The sequence below is a fragment of the Panthera uncia genome, chromosome B1 (genome assembly GCF_023721935.1).
Source record: "Panthera uncia isolate 11264 chromosome B1, Puncia_PCG_1.0, whole genome shotgun sequence".
Lineage (NCBI taxonomy): Eukaryota > Metazoa > Chordata > Mammalia > Carnivora > Felidae > Panthera > Panthera uncia.
The window spans coordinates 80,886,310-80,903,574 of NC_064811.1; the positions used below are offsets into that span (position 1 = coordinate 80,886,310).

The following is a 17,265-nucleotide window of genomic DNA, read 5'->3' on the forward strand; positions in this document are numbered from 1 at the left end:
TTGTGAGGAACAACATGTTTATGTATAGGCATATGAGTACATGTTTATGTGTAGGCATGTAATGTAGGCATATAAAGCATTTGGAAAGGTTCCAGGCACATAGATAGTAATTGGCAGTAAGTGTCACTTACTATTACTTTGTCATGAGTCCTCTTTTTTCCTTCCAGTGAAACCTGGTGTTCGATACAGAGAATTGGGAAACATTATTCAGAAGCATGCCCAAGCAAATGGGTTTTCAGTTGTTCGAAGCTATTGTGGGCATGGAATCCACAAGCTTTTTCATACAGCCCCTAATGTACCCCATTATGCCAGTAAGTACTACCCAAAGATTTGCTGTTTGCTAACCATTTATTTAACAAATATTTATTCAAACATTTAACAGGACCTACTATTTTGTATTTATTTTTCTGTTAACTGTTATAAATGGACCCTCAAAATGTATATGTGCTCATACACAATACACATTTGTTATCTTGCTCACCTAACAGTCCAAAATGTGTTTGGTCACTATTGGGGTGGTGGTGATACGGCAATTATTCTGTGACCCAGGTTCTGTCATCGCCAACCTATACCTTTCAAGATCACTTTGGGAGTTATTCTTCTAATCTGTAGATACTGGGAGGAGGGGGAAAAGCATGGAGCGGGGTATCTTTGGGAGGTTTTAATGAACCAGCCTGAAATTGGCATAGATCACTTACATTTACTTTTCATTGGTGGGAATTCAGTCACATGGCTACACTAAACTGAAAAGGAGATTGGGAAGTGTAATCTAGCTGAGGACTCTCAGAGAAGTAACCTAATTTTGGTCACCAGCCTCTGCCATGGGTCCAGCTATCACTATTCTTTTTTTTTTTTTTTTTTTTTTAATGTGTATTCATTTTTTAGAAGGAGAGAGTGTGCACCCATGAGCGGGTGGGGAGCAGACAGAGAGGGAGACAGAGAATCTGAAGCAGGCTCTGCGCTGACACAGCGAGTTCGATGTGGGGCTTGAACTCATGAACCATGAGATCATGACCTGAGCTGAAGTCAGACTGAGTCACCAGGCATTCTCTGCTGTCACTTTTTTGATTCCTTAAATGAAATTGGTTTGGCTTGGTTTGATTTTGTAGTATATACCAGATACTGTACTATTTGTTGGTATAAATAAAGGAGATAAATGAAGTACCTTTTTCTTCAAGTTGAGTGCTATCTGATAGAATAAGAAAGGAAGTGTGGGACAATTAATGTCTTCCAGAAACCTTTTCTCTTGGAGAGATAAGGCATGCAGGAATAAGTCTGTTTATTTAGTGCTAGAAATGAAAGCTGTCCACAGTAAGCGACCTAAGAAGGAATTTAACAAATATATGTGAGTTATTGCTGTGTAGGCACTTTCACATAATTTCTCGTGCTTACGTTTTCTCATCTTGAACAATAGTAGGGAGTGGCACCTACCCTAGAATTGTTACTAGGATTAAGTGAGATAGTACATGGAAAGCAATTAGTGTTAACTTTTAGGATGATGATGATGATGATGATGATGATAATGATGGATATACATTATTTCATTTGATCATCACAACTGAATAATTTCTTAGCCCTATTTTAAAGAGCAGATTCTGCTAAATAAATAAATAAACAAAATAAATAAATAAATGAAGATTCTGTGCTTAGAAAAGTACTTCATTTACTCAGGTTCACATAGACTAGTAAATAAATACCAAGACTAGGAGTGGTACCTGGGTTTTGTCCTTCTAGAGGCAATCTTGATTCCCATACTTTGTGCTGCCTGGTAAGGACCAAAGCAGTTTGGTGTAGTTCCTGTGGGAGAAAAAAAGAATGGTTGAAATTTTGGCTTGGTGGAGATGAGGAAGAAATTCCAGGTGGAGAGGAAGCATGAATAGATGTTTCAAGTTGAGAGTGAACAGAGACATGATGAGCTAGGGCTGAGTACTATATATTAATAATACAGCAGGAGGCAGTGCCAGACCAAGGATATTTGACTTTATTTGCTGGGATTATCGGAAACATTTTCGTGCAGAAGAATGACAAGGTGAAGTTGCTATTTTGGGAAGACAAATTTGGCAGTGTTGTCTAGAGTGTATTGCAGGTGTGAGCTAGTCTAGCCAGCCTGATGCACACTTGTTGCCGTAGTCGAGGTGTGAGGTGGTAAGATTCTAGATGTCAGTAGTTGTGAAGAAAAGGGAAAGGAGTGAGAAACCTCTCAATGGGAGAAGCTGGAGAAGTAGTTTGGAGCACAGCATTTGGTACATATCAGCAAACATTTATTAGCAGACCACGAAGTTTTCTTTATATAAGCTGTGAATTGTGCTTGAAATAAAAATTAGCAACAGAAAATAAGTAGCCAACTTAATTCCTTCCTGGTAAGCCCTGTAATCTGATGTGCATTCCATTAACAGAATGGAAGTGGCTACTCTGATTACAGGAATACATGAGTGTGTGTATGTTTGTGTAAAAAGAGTGTGTGCGGGGGCGGGGGGTGAAAAAAATTCCCTTTACTTACTGAATTGACAAATGACAGACTCAGGTTTAGATATGGATTATATAAAGAGATGGAAGAAGATAGAATTTATGGGAGAAGGGGACATGGGTCAGTGATGATCGTGTCCGTAAAATACATAAAACCATTTAATTAGAAATAAAAAAACAGTTCTGAAAAAAGCAAGGGCCAGGTATACTTGATTTCATATGTTTGATACATTTATGGAAAGTCCAGTTTCAGTCAGGTTTATATATATATTAAAATATGTTGTGATCACTTTAGGGAAGTGTAAAAGGAAACTGCTGAGTCTTTGTGCAGCTGAGACCTTTTGAAATGTGTAAATGATCCCTGCTTTGGCTTGTAACTCCATATTCCTAACCAGCTGAAGGTGGAACTAGGAAACTGTTATGTAACTTCCTCCATGCCTTCTGTGTTAGAGAAGTCCTTGTTAGAATTGATTTCCTTTTGTTTAAGTCATTAGGGCTGAGAGGTAATGATGATAATACCCTACGTTTGGAATGTATGTTAAATAATCTGTGAGGTAGATGGTAGAGCGGGTGCAGCTTTTTACAGAAGTACTTAGCGTACTGTCTGCAGTCGTATAGTCAATCAGATAATGTATGTTTGCTGAGTGAGGTACATGGAGAAACTGAAACCATGAGTTAAGTTGAGTAGGAGTGGTAACTTCTAGAATAATGAGTCAGTGACAGAAGAAGGGAGTGGAACTTTGAGTCTCTGTTTCATCACTGCCCAATAGTAATATCTTGTGAGGTGCCTATGTAATTTAAAAATTTCTAGTGGTCAGTAAAAAAAAATAAATAGGTGGAATTAACTTGAATGATATATTTTATGTAATGCATTGCATTCACAAAATTAGCATTTCAGCATTTAACCATTGTAAAAATGATTGAGATATATATTTCATCTTTGAAATCGGCATGTATTTTACACTGAACAGTTGACATCATTCTGACTAGCCACTTGGCAAGTGCTCTCGGAGGCTACATGCTTCCAGTGCTGCAGCAGTGGGACAGCTTGGTTCCAGATTCCTTTATCCTTTTTCTTTCTGTGACATCACACTGCTACCCTTTCGACAGTAAAAAAAAAATACATATCCCCAGGGGAATATGACCAATTCTTTATATGTAGTAAGTTGCAGGTCACTAGGAAAGAAAGTTCTTAGAAATAATAAGTCATTGTTTTTTGCCTCTCAGATTTTAGGATGATTTAGAAAGTCCAGATTTGGAATCTGCAGTGTGTGTATTTTGGCAACACGTAAGAGAGTGAAAAGCAGCATGATGGCTTTTCACAAGGAAGGATGTGTAGGAATATAAATGTGCAGGTGAGATTAGATCACATCTAGATGGCGTTTAGTGGATTCAGCCTCTGGACACGTGTCATTCATTACCAAAGCCACCATCTCCAAGACCAGCCTTACCAAGAAACCCTGAAAGCCAGTGCTGTTGCCATCTGGTGGTTAAGCAGAGCAAATGCAGTCATTTGTTTACTGACGCTCACATCAGTTTTTTGTTTTTTTTTTTTTTAATTGGAACTTTAAACTGATTCTCCATTTTTGTCTGAGATTATCTAAAAATGTCCATCCCTGTTTTTACCTTTTGGCCTTTTTTGGAGGATGACCAGTTTGAATACTTGAACTCATCGTTGTGTCTTTCATGATGGTCCTGAAAAATACTCTCATATTAGTGAACAAAAAGCTAAAAAAGTATTTGGGGGAGAAAATGGAATTTCTGTTTTCAGATAAAAAGGGATAGTTTTATCATCATTAAAAAAAAGTAGGTTCATACATAGAGGCTTTGTTCCTTTTTGAAGATAAGAAAAAGAAGGCAACATAAAAGCCTCACGAGAATCGTGCCATTGTTTCTGTGGGCTGTGTGCCTGCTCCCCCCTCACCCCACATCCACACACCCGCCCAAAAGGTGTGAGGCTTCCGGCGTAATCTGGAACATCTGTTGTTTTCCTTTAAATATCTGGGTGAGTAATGGAACTTTGCTTGGTTGCATGATTTCAACTCTACTCCTGGTATAACATAAATGGTGGTACTTTTCATAGAAGTGATAACTACATCTGAAATCACTTTGCAGACATCTCTGTGTTTTCCTAGAGAAAATAGAAGCAGACTAAAATATGCCTAGGACAGTATCTGCCCCACAGCAGGTGGATATCTGCAAAATACCTGTTTGTTGAATGATCCCCTTTAAGAAGGGGGAATTGGGAAAGGAGAGAGGAATTTAAGAATCACTGATAGGAATGTAAGTTGTGTACTCTGACAAGGGAGCTGTTCAACAGTATGCTGCTGGTTTTTAGCTGGGTTTTGAGAATTTTTTTTTCTTTAATTTCAGAAAATAAAGCAGTTGGAGTGATGAAGGCTGGCCATGTATTTACAATTGAGCCAATGATTTGTGAAGGTGAGAAAAAAGGATACTATAATGTTCTTGAATTGAATTTTAATTTACTTTTGGTCACTCATGATCGGATCAGTGGTCTGCTCTGTTTATTTTCTTTTTGGTTCATTTCCACTCCCAGTCGCATCTCAAGCTCAATTCAGTATCACGTAGAGAACTGAAAACTGTAAGGGCTGGCAAGAAAGCAGTGCTTTCTGTCTGGTAATTCTGCTGTCAGATGCTGAAGTACTTGAATCCCGGTCCCTTTCCATAAAAGATTCTGTCAAAGGGTGTGTTGTAATAACAGGAGCCTCCATTAAGCCTGTGTAGCTTTTTGATGGGTGTCCAGGGGGAGGGAAAAAGAAGTAGAGCCACTCACTTCGAGGCAGACACGGGTGTATGATTTGCTTCTCCACAACTTACGAGGTAGGTGCTATCCCCATCATACAGAAGAGCAAACTGATCCTTGAAGCAGGTAAGTAACTCGTCTGAAGTCATCTAGCTAGTTACATGGCAGCTGACTTAGACCAAACTCATGAGCTGTTCTGCCTGCTCAGGGTCTGCGCTCAGGTCATCAGGTGGCATTATTTAGCTCTTGTGGACAAAGCACAGCACAGACATACTTTACGCTGGCAGTTTTATGTCCTCACTGTCACTGTTCCCCGTGGCAGGCTCATAGCATTGATAAAGACCCAGTGTCATGATTAGAGCTTGTCGCTCAGATGGTCGGATATTCTCTTCACCTTTCTTCTCAGCCAGTCCTCTGTTGGGATTAGGGGACGCAGTGAGGCTATAGTAGTGGGGCTGGTGTGTCCTGGGGCCTACATTAAAGGATACCTCCTCTCTGGATCCTTCCGGTCTTTTTTATAACCTGATCTTGGCAGTGACATCCCATTACTTCTGTCAGATTGCCTTCCTTAAAAGTGAGTCACTAAATTCAGCCTACAGGCTGCCTTCTTATAACCTGATCCTTTGTTGCCTTTTCTGTAAAGTGGAATTACAGTCTTTAACCTGCCAGCTCCCCAGGGCAGCTATTAAGAATTGAGACGACTTACATTAGCACAAAATACCTTGTGTCCTTTTAAGGGCTGTAAACATGCAAGGTACTGTTTTTGTCGTTGTCATGGAATAAGAATTAAGTTCTGATCATGTGGAACCAGTCTGAGGGCGGGAGGTATATTAGCAGAAAAAAGCAAGACACTGAGAAGAAAGTGTAGTTTTGGTTACATACCTGTTTTCATTAACTGGCACCTGGTTGGTGAGACACAGTGTGGTATTTCCAAGAATAAGCAAATAACTTTTCATAGAGCCTGTTCAGATAATCATCATATTATAGCATACATACTTCAGTGTAACTCAGGCTAAATCCTAGCTCTGGAGTGGAAAGTTTCAAATCCAAAGAAGAATTTGAATTTTCTCAGAATAGGATCCAGATATGTTTGACTTGACATTGGTAAAGAACCTTTTGTAAGCAGTTTGCAGTAAAGTTAGATAAGTATTATGTCTTTAATCCAGTTGTGAAAAGGTTATTCATTACATAAGAAAATACCCAGTTATAGTCATCTTTACATGTTTGACAAAGCATGAATTAACTTTCTTTAAGCTACCTCATATTTTCTTTTTAGGCTGGGATTTAGTATTGTAAAAGTAGGTTACTTCACTGCAGTTTATATATGTGTTCTAGGATTTGTGTGAGTCAGTGAGACCTAATCTTTGGTAAAGATTACTCAAAATGAAGGCTGTATTGATTTTTTTTGACATCTAATTTGGAGACAAGAAAGTCTCTATAAACACACTTCTATAGTAGTATCCAGAATTGCATAACTTTCTCATTTTACCTCTGCCTCCCCTCCTTCTCTCTTTCTCTAGAGTGGTTTCTTTCACTGTCCTGGGGCTTTTTTCACTGTCCCTTTGTTTCCTTTCTCTTTTAGCCCCTCCCTATCTATTTTGCCTCATTCTAATTTTTTAAAATTCTCTCACCAATCCTATTTCTTTCTCTTAGCCCCTTTTTTTCTGGTTACTAGAGGAGTGTGGTCAAAAATTTCAGAGTAGAATCTCTTGTCACCATCTGTGTGCCTGCCATTTAAAAATCATATTAGAAATTAAATGCTATAGGGGCGCCCGGGTGGCTCACTCAATTAAGCGTCTGACTCTTGATTTTGGCTCAGGTCATGGTTCGTGACATCGAGTCCCATGTTAGGCTCTGTCCTGACAGAGAAGAGCCTGCTTGGGATTCTCTTCCTCTCTGTCTCTGCCCCTTCTCTGCTTGCATTCTTTCTCTCTCTCTGTCTCTCTCTTAAAAATAAATAAACATTTAAAAAAATGCTGTAATAAAAGTGTAAAAAGATGATTTCCTTTACAATACATACTGGCTGTAGTTTATGCCAAAGTTGTACCAGGAAAGAGCTAAATTTATTAATTCAATGTTTAACTCATAGTTCTATAATGAGCTGTATCAATATGTTTTCTAAAATGAAACCCAGTGCCTTTATTTTGGAAATACCATCTTGATTTGGTATTTGGGAGGCATAAAAAATGTGAAGTTGTAACACACCCAAGGAAATTTAAAATATCATCATTACTTCATTGGACTAAAAACCAAAATGAAGTTGGAGGAAAAACTAAAACAGTTGAAGTATAAATAGGAGTATTATTATTGTTATTATTACTGAGGTATAATTGATGTACAATATTGTATTAGTTCTAGGTATAGATTAAATATACTGATTTGACAGTACTATGTATTACCCGGTGCTTATCGTGATAACTGTAGTCACCACCTCTCAATTTTATTGACTATATTCTCTATGCTCTACTTTTCATTTCTGTGATTTCTTTATTTTATAACTGGAAGTTTGTACCTCTTAATTCCCTAATTTCACGCCCCCCCACCCCGCCCCATATACCTCCCTTCTGGCAACCACTTGCTTGTTCTCTCTATTTAAGAGTCTTTCGCAGGGGTACCTGGGTGGCTCAGTCAATTAAGCATCTGACTTTGGCTCAAGTCATGATCTCACAGTTCGTGAGTTCCAGCCCCGCATGAGGCTCTGTGCTAACAGCTCAGAGCAGCCTGGAGCCTGTTTCAGATGTGTCTTCCTCTCCCTCTGCCCCTCCCCTGCTCGCTGTCTGTCTCTGTCTCAAAAATAAATAAATGTTAAAAAAAAAAAATTTAAGAGTTTTAAGAGTCTGATTGTTCATTGGTTTTGTTTTTTAAGTTCTACATGTAAGTGAAATCATAAGAGTATTTGTCTTTTTCTGTCTAACTTATTTCACTTAGCATAATACCCTCTAGGTCCATCCATGTTGTCGCAAATGGCATGATCTCACCCTTTTTCATGGCTGTGTAATACTTTGTTGTGTGTGCATGCCGTACCTTCTTCATCCATTCATCTATCAGTGGACGCTTGAGAGTTGCTTCCACATCTTGGCTACTCTGCATAATGCTGCAGTAAACATAGGGGTGCATATATCTTTTTGAAGGAGTGTTTTTGTTTTCTTTGGGTAACTTCCTAGTAATGGAAATACTGGATTGTGTGGTAATTCTATTTTTAATTTTTCTCACAGTGGCCGCACCGGTTTACACTAGCAGTCCACAAGGGTTCCCTTTTTCTCTACTTCCTCACCAACCAACACGTTATTGCCTGTTGTGAGGTGATAATCTCATTGTAGTTTTGATTTGTAGCTCCCTGATTATTAGTGATGTTGAGTATCTTTTCATGTGTCTGTTAGGTGCCTTATGTCTGCTTTGGAAAAATGTTCAGGTCCTCTCCTCATTTTTCATTGGATTCTTTGTTTTTGGTGTTGAGGTATATATACATTCTTTATGTATTTGGATATTAACCCCTTATCAGATCTATCATTTGCAGATATCTTTTTGCATTCGGTAGGTTGCCTTCTGTTTTGTTGATGGTGTCTTTTGCTGTGCAAATGCTTTTTATTTTTGATGTAGTCCCGATAGTTTATTTTTGCTTTTGTTTTCCTTGCCTCGGGAGACAGATTTATAAATATGTTGGTGAGGCTGATGTCCAAGAGATTACTCTGCCTGTTTTCTTTAAGGAGTTCCATGGAATTCCAAGTCTTTAATTTTGAGTTTATTTTTGTGTGTTGTGTATTTTGCTTACTATGTAAGCAAGTGGTGCAGTTTCATTCTTTTTTTTTCCAGTTTCATTCTTTTGAATGTAGCTGCCTACCATTTGTAAATTGGAGTCTTAATAGTGAATTTTCTAATTGGCTTCTGTAATATCCAAGGATATAGGACTATATGCAAATACACTTATCTAGAGAGTTTGTTTAGAAAACTGAGCGATAGAATTAAGAAATTGTTTTTGTTTGTTTGTTTAAGGTGGATGGCAGGATGAAACCTGGCCAGACGGTTGGACCGCCGTGACGAGAGACGGAAAGCGGTCTGCTCAGTTTGAGCACACCCTGCTGGTCACGGACACTGGCTGTGAAATCCTGACCCGGCGACTTGATAGCACGCGGCCTCACTTCATGTCCCAATTTTAATTTCTCCCGAGATGGCACATCTCAGTAATACCTTCTGGCTGTACTATGCATTTTATTGAGAGTACAGAATGGAAGAGGAGATTTTTATTACGTGTTTTGTTTTGACTATAGATAAGGAAGACTACAGCATTGGATGTGTGTCCTCAAGAACTTGACTTGGGTCTGAAAAAGCTGAGAAGAATAAAAGAAACATTCTCAACTCTTTTCAGTATTTCCCTCTCCCTCCAGAAATCTCTGCACCCCTGTTTTCTCACTTGGCCTTTGAGCACTTTTTACGTAAACCTGCTTCTAGTTGCTTTTATCACTGCCACAACTGGGCCAGCAAGAGCCAGCTGCTCTTCAGGTGAATGTGGAAGATGAGAATCCTTGAAACTTTAGCAACATATGTTGTTCCAGATTTTTTTTATTATATATGTATGGAAATATATATGTATACATTTTAAATTCCATGTATGTAATTCCTGAACACTATATGACCTGGGTTTGTGTTAATTCTGCCCTGACAGTGCTATATGCTGTCATAAATGGACCCATTGTTTGCAGTGATTTATTTCCCAGTTGGGAATTTGGCCTCCCTCCTTCCCCATGCTACTTATTTACCCTTGTAATTGTGTGTAAGGAAGCACTCGGTCAGTGAGACTTCCTCTCCAGTGTGGACTCTGTCAGTGAATGGTTGTGGCAAAATTCACTTTGGAAAAGGGTTGTCACGTTTTAAAAACATCTAGTTTCTGGCAAAAATAGCCATGCTTCATATGATAGCTGGCTGTTTCAGAGCATGAGCGTTTTGTGATACATTTCTCTTTCAGACCTCTTTCTGGTCGAAATGGGAGGGAAAAAGCTCCCTTTCTTCCCCTCTATTTTATTTCAAGGGCAAACCTTGGAGATATTCAGAGAAGGGTGAATGGTTGCACTGTGGAGGTTGATGGGAAGAGACAGTTCTGAAATCTTTTTGGCAGTGAGCAGAGTAAGTCAGGTGGGCTGTTAGCTTCTGACATTTAGTAAACCTGGTAGTGATGAGAAAGGAACTTCTTTGAAGATTGTACTGTTCCCTTGCAGTAGAGATGCAGCTATCCGTGGTGTGTTGAAAACACACTTTACCTTGACATGGTTGGGAACCTCATTAGAAATGACCCCAGCTGCCCAATATCTTTGTTCCTTTCAGTAGTTCAGTCCGAATGGAAGTGTATCCAGGGAACACGTATCAGATCAAAGTCGTTGTCATTGGAGTGTACTTGATTACTGGGTATCTGGTAACTTTCTTGTAAGATAATTTGATACCACTGACATGTTATATGAGAACATCTTTCCCAGAGTGCCTCAGACCTTTATTGCTTTAAAAGAATTATGATAATGTTTTCATTACTTTTATTATTTTAATGATTTAGTGAAGTGACTGAATCTGGTATAGACTTTTGGGGGTATGTGTGTGAAATTTTTTATCAAACTGTAATATTTGTGAATGGAATGCCTTGCAATATGAATGTTAATATAATGTGTAAAGGGAGATTAAAAGTTTGAACGATTATCCCCCCCCCCCCCCCCCCCCCCGTGTAGTTATTAACTTTGCTGCATTTGTTTGGGGTTTCAGAGGGAAGTGGCGGGAGTAGGGTGGCTGATTTCACAATCTAAAATAAACTCATGACCATTTGAGTGAAGAGTTTTTTGAGTTTAACGACTACATAATTCCAGTACTGTGTTTAGTTCACCAGAGCCTATCAGCAGTATTTGAGATGCAACCATAGTTTTGAGAGCTTTCAAGACAGAATGCTGAATATTTAGGGAATCATTTTAGGTACTGATGGTGGAATTAACAGTGTGGGCTTCTTTGATATCTATCATTAGAATATAAGCTCGAGGAAAAAATATCTTGATAGGATAATTTTTTTGTAAAAAGGTTAACATTGGTGATGATGCTTTTTTCGGTTTGGTAGATTTCAAAACAGTATGGGCTCTAGTCTAATTGTATATATCTAATTTAAAATGTTTATTAGATGAGAAAGCTTCACGTTTCATTATTCTGCCAACTTTTCAGAGTGTATTAACTTTTTATTTTTTGTGTCAACTTAATTTTTTTAATGTTTGTTTATTTTTGAGAGAGAGCATGAGCTGGGAAGAGCAGAGAGAGGGAGACACAGAATCCAAAGCAGGCTCCAGGCTCTCAGCTGTCAGCACAGAACCCGATGCGGGGCTCGAACTCCTGAGCTGTGAGATCATGACCTGAGCCGAAGTCGGACGCCAAACCGATTGAGCCACCCAGGCACCCCTTGTGTCAGCTTTTAAAGTAATACATACAGTTTTTCCTGCCAGTCCTTCAGCCCCCTTGGAATTATAATTTAGAAGCAGGGAAACATTTGCCTTTAAATTTTATGTCTTTTGCTGATGTAGTCGATTAAGGTACATTAGGACCCATTCACTGACACTTTAATACCACTTGCCACGGGTCGAAATTTAATAGGAGGTTGAGGAATTTGTCCTCTTACCTTGATTCTTTTGTCCTATAACTACTATTTTTTTCTTTGTGTTTGGTTAATATTGCAGGTATGGTGCTTTACTTTTTGCTAAGGCCCCCAGAATGCACCCTCATGGTATCTGTAAGCTGTTTTTTTCCAAAAAAAAAAAAAAAAAAAAAAAGTTTTTTACTTCCAACTTTGCATTTTGAAAATTTTCAGATTTACAAAAAAGTTGAAAGTATAGTACAAGGAAACGATCATATACCCTTTATCTGTATTCAGCGATCATTACTTTGCCACATCTCTCTCTTAAGCACCTTCCTTTTGAAACAAATGGCATCATACTTCACATTATTATTGCAGCTTGTCTGTTAAGATGTAAGGACATTTCTTACTGATCATAGTACCACACCCAAGGAATTTAACATTGATACAGAATTATCTAATGTATAGTATATACTCAAATGTGAGTCTCAATTTTTTTCCAAATGTTCTTTAAAGCTTCTCTCTTTTCTAAATCCAGGATCTAGACCCATGCATTTGGTTGTCCTGTATCTGTAGTCTTATTTACTCTAGAACAATCCTACTTTTTTAGTGCTTTATGAAATTGACACTTAATAAAGCAGGCCAGTTAGCTTATAAATTTCTGTATTTCTCTGGGAGTTTCTCATGAGAAATTTCAAGATAAATATTTTGGCAGAAGACTCTACTGATGGTATGTGGTATGTCTCATTCGTTGTGTCACATCACATCAGGAGACACAATGTTACTGTCACATTATTGCCAATATAAGTTTGATCACTTGCTTTGTCAGATCTTTCCATTTTAAGAATAGTTTTCTTTTCTTTAAAAAATTTTTTTTTAACGTTTTATTTTTGAGACAGAGAGAGAGCGAGCATGAATGGGGGAGGGTCAGAGAGAGGGAGACACAGAATCTGAAACAGGCTCCAGGCTCTGAGCTGTCAGCACAGAGCCCGACGCGGGGCTCGAACTCACGGACCGCGAGATCGTGACCTGAGCCGAAGTCGGACGCTTAACCGACCGAGCCACCCAGGCGCCCCTAGAATAGTTTTCTTTTCTGAAGCAAATAATCTGGGAGGAGATACTTGAAGACCATTTGGATATTCTTTTCACTCAATGGTATTAACGTGCACTGATAATCCTTGCCAGAATCCATTATTTTATTACATTGGTGGCTGCAAATTGAGACTGAAATCTAGCATTCCATTTACATTTTATTAGCTGGCACCCTTTTACAAAGAAGCATTTTCCCCCCTCCTTTTTTTTTACTCACGGTCGTTGAGTGTTGTCAATGTGGGCTCATCAATTCTTAAAAATTCTATTTAATTACTGTAATTGTCCCAAATTTGGCCAGCAGAAGCACCTTTAAGCTTATTCATGTGTCATTGTGACCTGCGCCTATCAGTCTTTGAGCGCTTTCTTTTTGCTGTAGCAAGATGTTGTAAGTTTATTGTACAGCTTTCCTGTCTCACACTGGGACAGGCTGTTCCTCCAAGGAGCCCTCATTCCTTTTCATGGGGAATGGTATTTGGAAATGAGGATCTGGGTGCTACTGGGTGTCCTTGTTGCCAGGCACTTTCAGGGAACAGAGCCAGGAAATGTACTTTTTATAAATCATGAATTCGTTCTGATACTTTCAAATCTAACACTAATCTTCCTCATCTTTTTCTGTTTCATATTTATATCTGCTTTATCCCATGGTGAGAACTTTGGTTCTGAACAGCATTAATATTTATTTGCTGGATTCTGTAAGACATGTAAAATTTAGAATTACTGTATCAAAATCACTACCAACAGTGAACTTAAGTGCAAAATTTGTGATTCTTGAAACCTGTCTCACTAAGGGAGTATAGATTATTGGTTTGTTACTTGAAGTAATTTTATTCCTACTGTATCCTAAATTTCGTAAACTGTGAGCTCCTTTTTGACAATACAGTGCATCTTGGGGGCAAAAGGTACAGTAAGAGGAATGGGAAGGATAGTGATCTGGGAGTTAGAAGTATTGGAAAGGTTTGAGATAGTGTGGTAAGATTCTGTCTACATTTGGTGTTTGACCTCTACCAAACTCTGGAGCTAGAAGAGGAGCACATGATACCACTTTGTAATGTAGATGTGTGGCCCATTTTCCAGTAGAGAAAAACATCTGGGCATTATTGTCTTAGCAACAGATTGTTTCACAATGTAGGCTACATTATGCTAATACCCTAAAAGTTATTAATGTGTTGTTTCATTTTAAAAATGAACACCCAAGGAAAGGTTAGCTTAGCACAGGCTCCCCCACGTTTGAACCCTGAGGAGCAAGCAGCCTCTGGTGGCAGCCTCTCCTTTACCTCTTCTTCCTTTTGGTGCTAAGTATGAAAAAGAAAAATAGCGCTTTGTATTTGGTTATTTTGAGAGAAAGAAAGCAGGAAATAAGGTGGCCTTGGCTGCCTCTCATCATTTTGGGGACTGTGGAGGAGCAAAAACACAGCTGTCGGTCTATAGCAATTCTGTGGTTATATTGCAAAATGTGTCAATGCTGGGGTCTTAGCAAACTGTGCCAATAAGTCTAGTGGAGCAGTGAAGAAGGCTTCCTGGAAAGGTATCAGTGATATGTTTGTTACGGCTCAAAGTCTTCTGGTAATTATTTTTTACTGATGTCTAGAACGTTTTTACCATTGTAAAACTTTTAGTAGAGGCATCGCTTACATCTCCTGGGTGCTTAGCCCTTTTCATGTTACCTTGGCCTCCTCACCTCACCCTCAAGAACAAACGTGCTAATACTTTTCCAAAACTTGTAGGTACATTTGTATTTTCGTGTCATGAGAAGAGCACAGGACCAACAGTCAGGACCCCAGGGCTCTGATTTCTCCAGTTTTTTATTTGGTTGCAAGACTAGGATAAATCCCTATACTTATCTATGGAGAGACCTATTTGTGGAATGATACCATTAGCAACTATTTTATTCTATATATAATGTGACTATAAAGCAAATTTATTTCAGTAGTTGGGTCAGGGGTCAACAGAAAATTCAGGCCGGAATTTTTACTTTATTAGTCAATCTGATTCTGAGGAAACAAAATAGCCAAGGATAAGAACTTTTAGTCTGAAGATCTATGTTAGAGAAGGAGCAATAGATACTTACTTTAAAGCACATTTTCACTGTTTATGTTGCTTAATATATCCTGGTTTAATATATCCAGCTTCAGTCCATTTTTAAACTGGAGGTAGTTGACTAGCACTCCTTTCTTGAAAGGGGCTTGTGCAAATTTATCTCATCACAAGGAATTCTGATATGATGTCCACTTTGATAAAAATCAGTCCACCTTTTAAAAACCATCCCACCTACTTAGTGCCCATAAAGTTCCACCAAAAGAAATTTGTATAATGGAGGACTTTGTATGGCCCTGTTCACTTTGTAGTTGTTTCTTTAAAGACATGATTCCCTTAGTTCTATGCATTTATTATCTAAATATCTCTTTAAATATAATAAAATGTTCTCCAAATGTGTTTGTGGTATACTTTTTTCTAAAGGGTATTTGCTGACAATCCAATCTGGCATGTGTATTGAAACAAAATTGGCTCAATCTACAGTTGTTTTTTTTTTTTCCTGGGTCACACAGTGTCTCTAGGCCCAAAGAATTGTCAGTTACTTTAGGACTTTGATCACCAGCCTAATTGGCAGATTGGTAGCCAGGCAGAAAATGTTCTGAAGCATTCTGTGCATGGGAAACATGTTCCCTCTTTTCCAAATCAAAACACATTTTGAGAATTTACTGACTATAAGTTTGCATTCAAATGGGATAAATGGAAAGAAATAGCATTATGTATATTTTTTGGAGTGTTTTTTGTTTGATGTAAGTTGTACACACATGAATGGTTCACTGTGACAGTTTGGGACGTAATGCAGTTTTTCCATCTCCGTCCCCCCAAACCTCATCATTCCCTAGGTTCCTACTTTATATGTTAGTTCTCTGCATGTAATAAAGAACTTGTTCCCAGACATGTCTGCAAATGGACTGTCTTACTCCAGTGAACATCAGGTTAAACAGAATAACACAATATGCAAGCAAGATTTGAAAAGTGTTAACTAGGTACAGGAAAAATTTTCAGTAAAAAGTTGCTTAAAATTAGTTCCTAATACTGTAAAATTTTAGGTACTTAAGTTAAAAATACATTTTACTAACTTTCATGAAGTATATAGTGGGTTAGCCATTGTGTGTTAAAATTATGTATCTGTCCAAGAAAGCAGTTTAAAGATACTTAAATTCCCAACAATACTTTTCAGGTGGTAGACCTCCTAACTTTGGATAACCAGGATAGGCTTGCTGATGTGCATATAGTGAGTAGCTTTTAGCCCTGTTTTATCTATACTTTCTTCCAAAAACTGTATATGCTATTTCTTCCAAAAACAAAAACATTATACACAACATCCTAGGTGCCATCCAAGAGGATATATTAAAAGGATCTTGAAAAGGCTTTATAGTCCCATGATCCAAGAATCTTTATAGTAAGGATCATATAAACTTAACTCCCTCATTGGCCAGCTACAAAAGTTGGAGTTACATTGTTTTGATATTTTATTATTTTTTAAAAATAAAGCAATCATTTTTAAGGTTCTGTTGTTAATTTGAGAGAGACAGAGACAGAGTGAGTCAGGGAGGGGCAGAGGGAGACTCCGAAGCAGGCTTCACGCTGCTAGCACAGAGCCTGATGCGAGGCTTGAACTCATGAAGCTATGAGGTATGACCTGAGCCAAAACCAAGAGTCAGATGCTTAACTGACGGAGCCATCCAGGTGCCCCCATTATTTTATGTTAAAACGGCTTTACTTTTTCATGTAGGTGGGCATAAAAATGCCATCTCATTCATGTATATACCTCATATATGAGAAGAAAACTAATGATGGAAAAAACTTTTTAGAGAATTATTAGCTCTCCTACATTATCACACTACTTGTCCATTTTCTTAGTGTGATTGCTCAAGGTGACAGATTTTGTTCCTGGAAGGCTAAGGCTAAAAAACAGTTAAAAGCCTATTTCCAGAGCTTTGGTAGAAGCTAGTTTTTATTTTTTCTTCCAGTTTTCTCAGAACAATAATTTGGGGCCATTTGGACCCCTAGTGCATCTCCAGCCCCCAAGGTAAAATGGGAGAGAAGCTAGGTTGCAATACCTGGTTCTACAAATGGCACTAGGTATCCAAAAAGGAGAGGTCATGACCATAATTGCTACCTTTCTATTTTTAAGTCAACTAAATAGTGCTCTCTCAGAAACACAAGCACTTACAGGAGCAATTAAGCCGTATCAATCAAAAGTATTTTTATTTTTAACATTTAGTTATTTTTGAGAGAGTGTGTGAGTTGGGGGGGGGAGAGGGAGGGAGGGAGAGAGGGAGAGAGGGAGAGAGGGAGAGAGGGGGGGAGAGAGGGA

At 38.4% G+C, this 17,265-nt stretch overlaps 1 protein-coding gene across 1 annotated transcript in view; it reads left to right on the plus strand.

Moving 5' to 3' along the window:
- METAP1 (methionyl aminopeptidase 1) overlaps positions 1–10,475 on the plus strand; it is a 57,838-nt gene extending 47,363 nt beyond the window's left edge. Inside the window, exons 9-11 of the mRNA XM_049630913.1 lie at positions 168–311; positions 4,840–4,905; positions 9,224–10,475. Of these exons, the coding sequence (XP_049486870.1) occupies positions 168–311; positions 4,840–4,905; positions 9,224–9,387 (374 nt within the window). The 3' untranslated portion in view covers positions 9,388–10,475. The remainder of the gene's footprint in view (positions 1–167; positions 312–4,839; positions 4,906–9,223) is intronic.
- Positions 10,476–17,265: the final 6,790 nt, after the last annotated feature.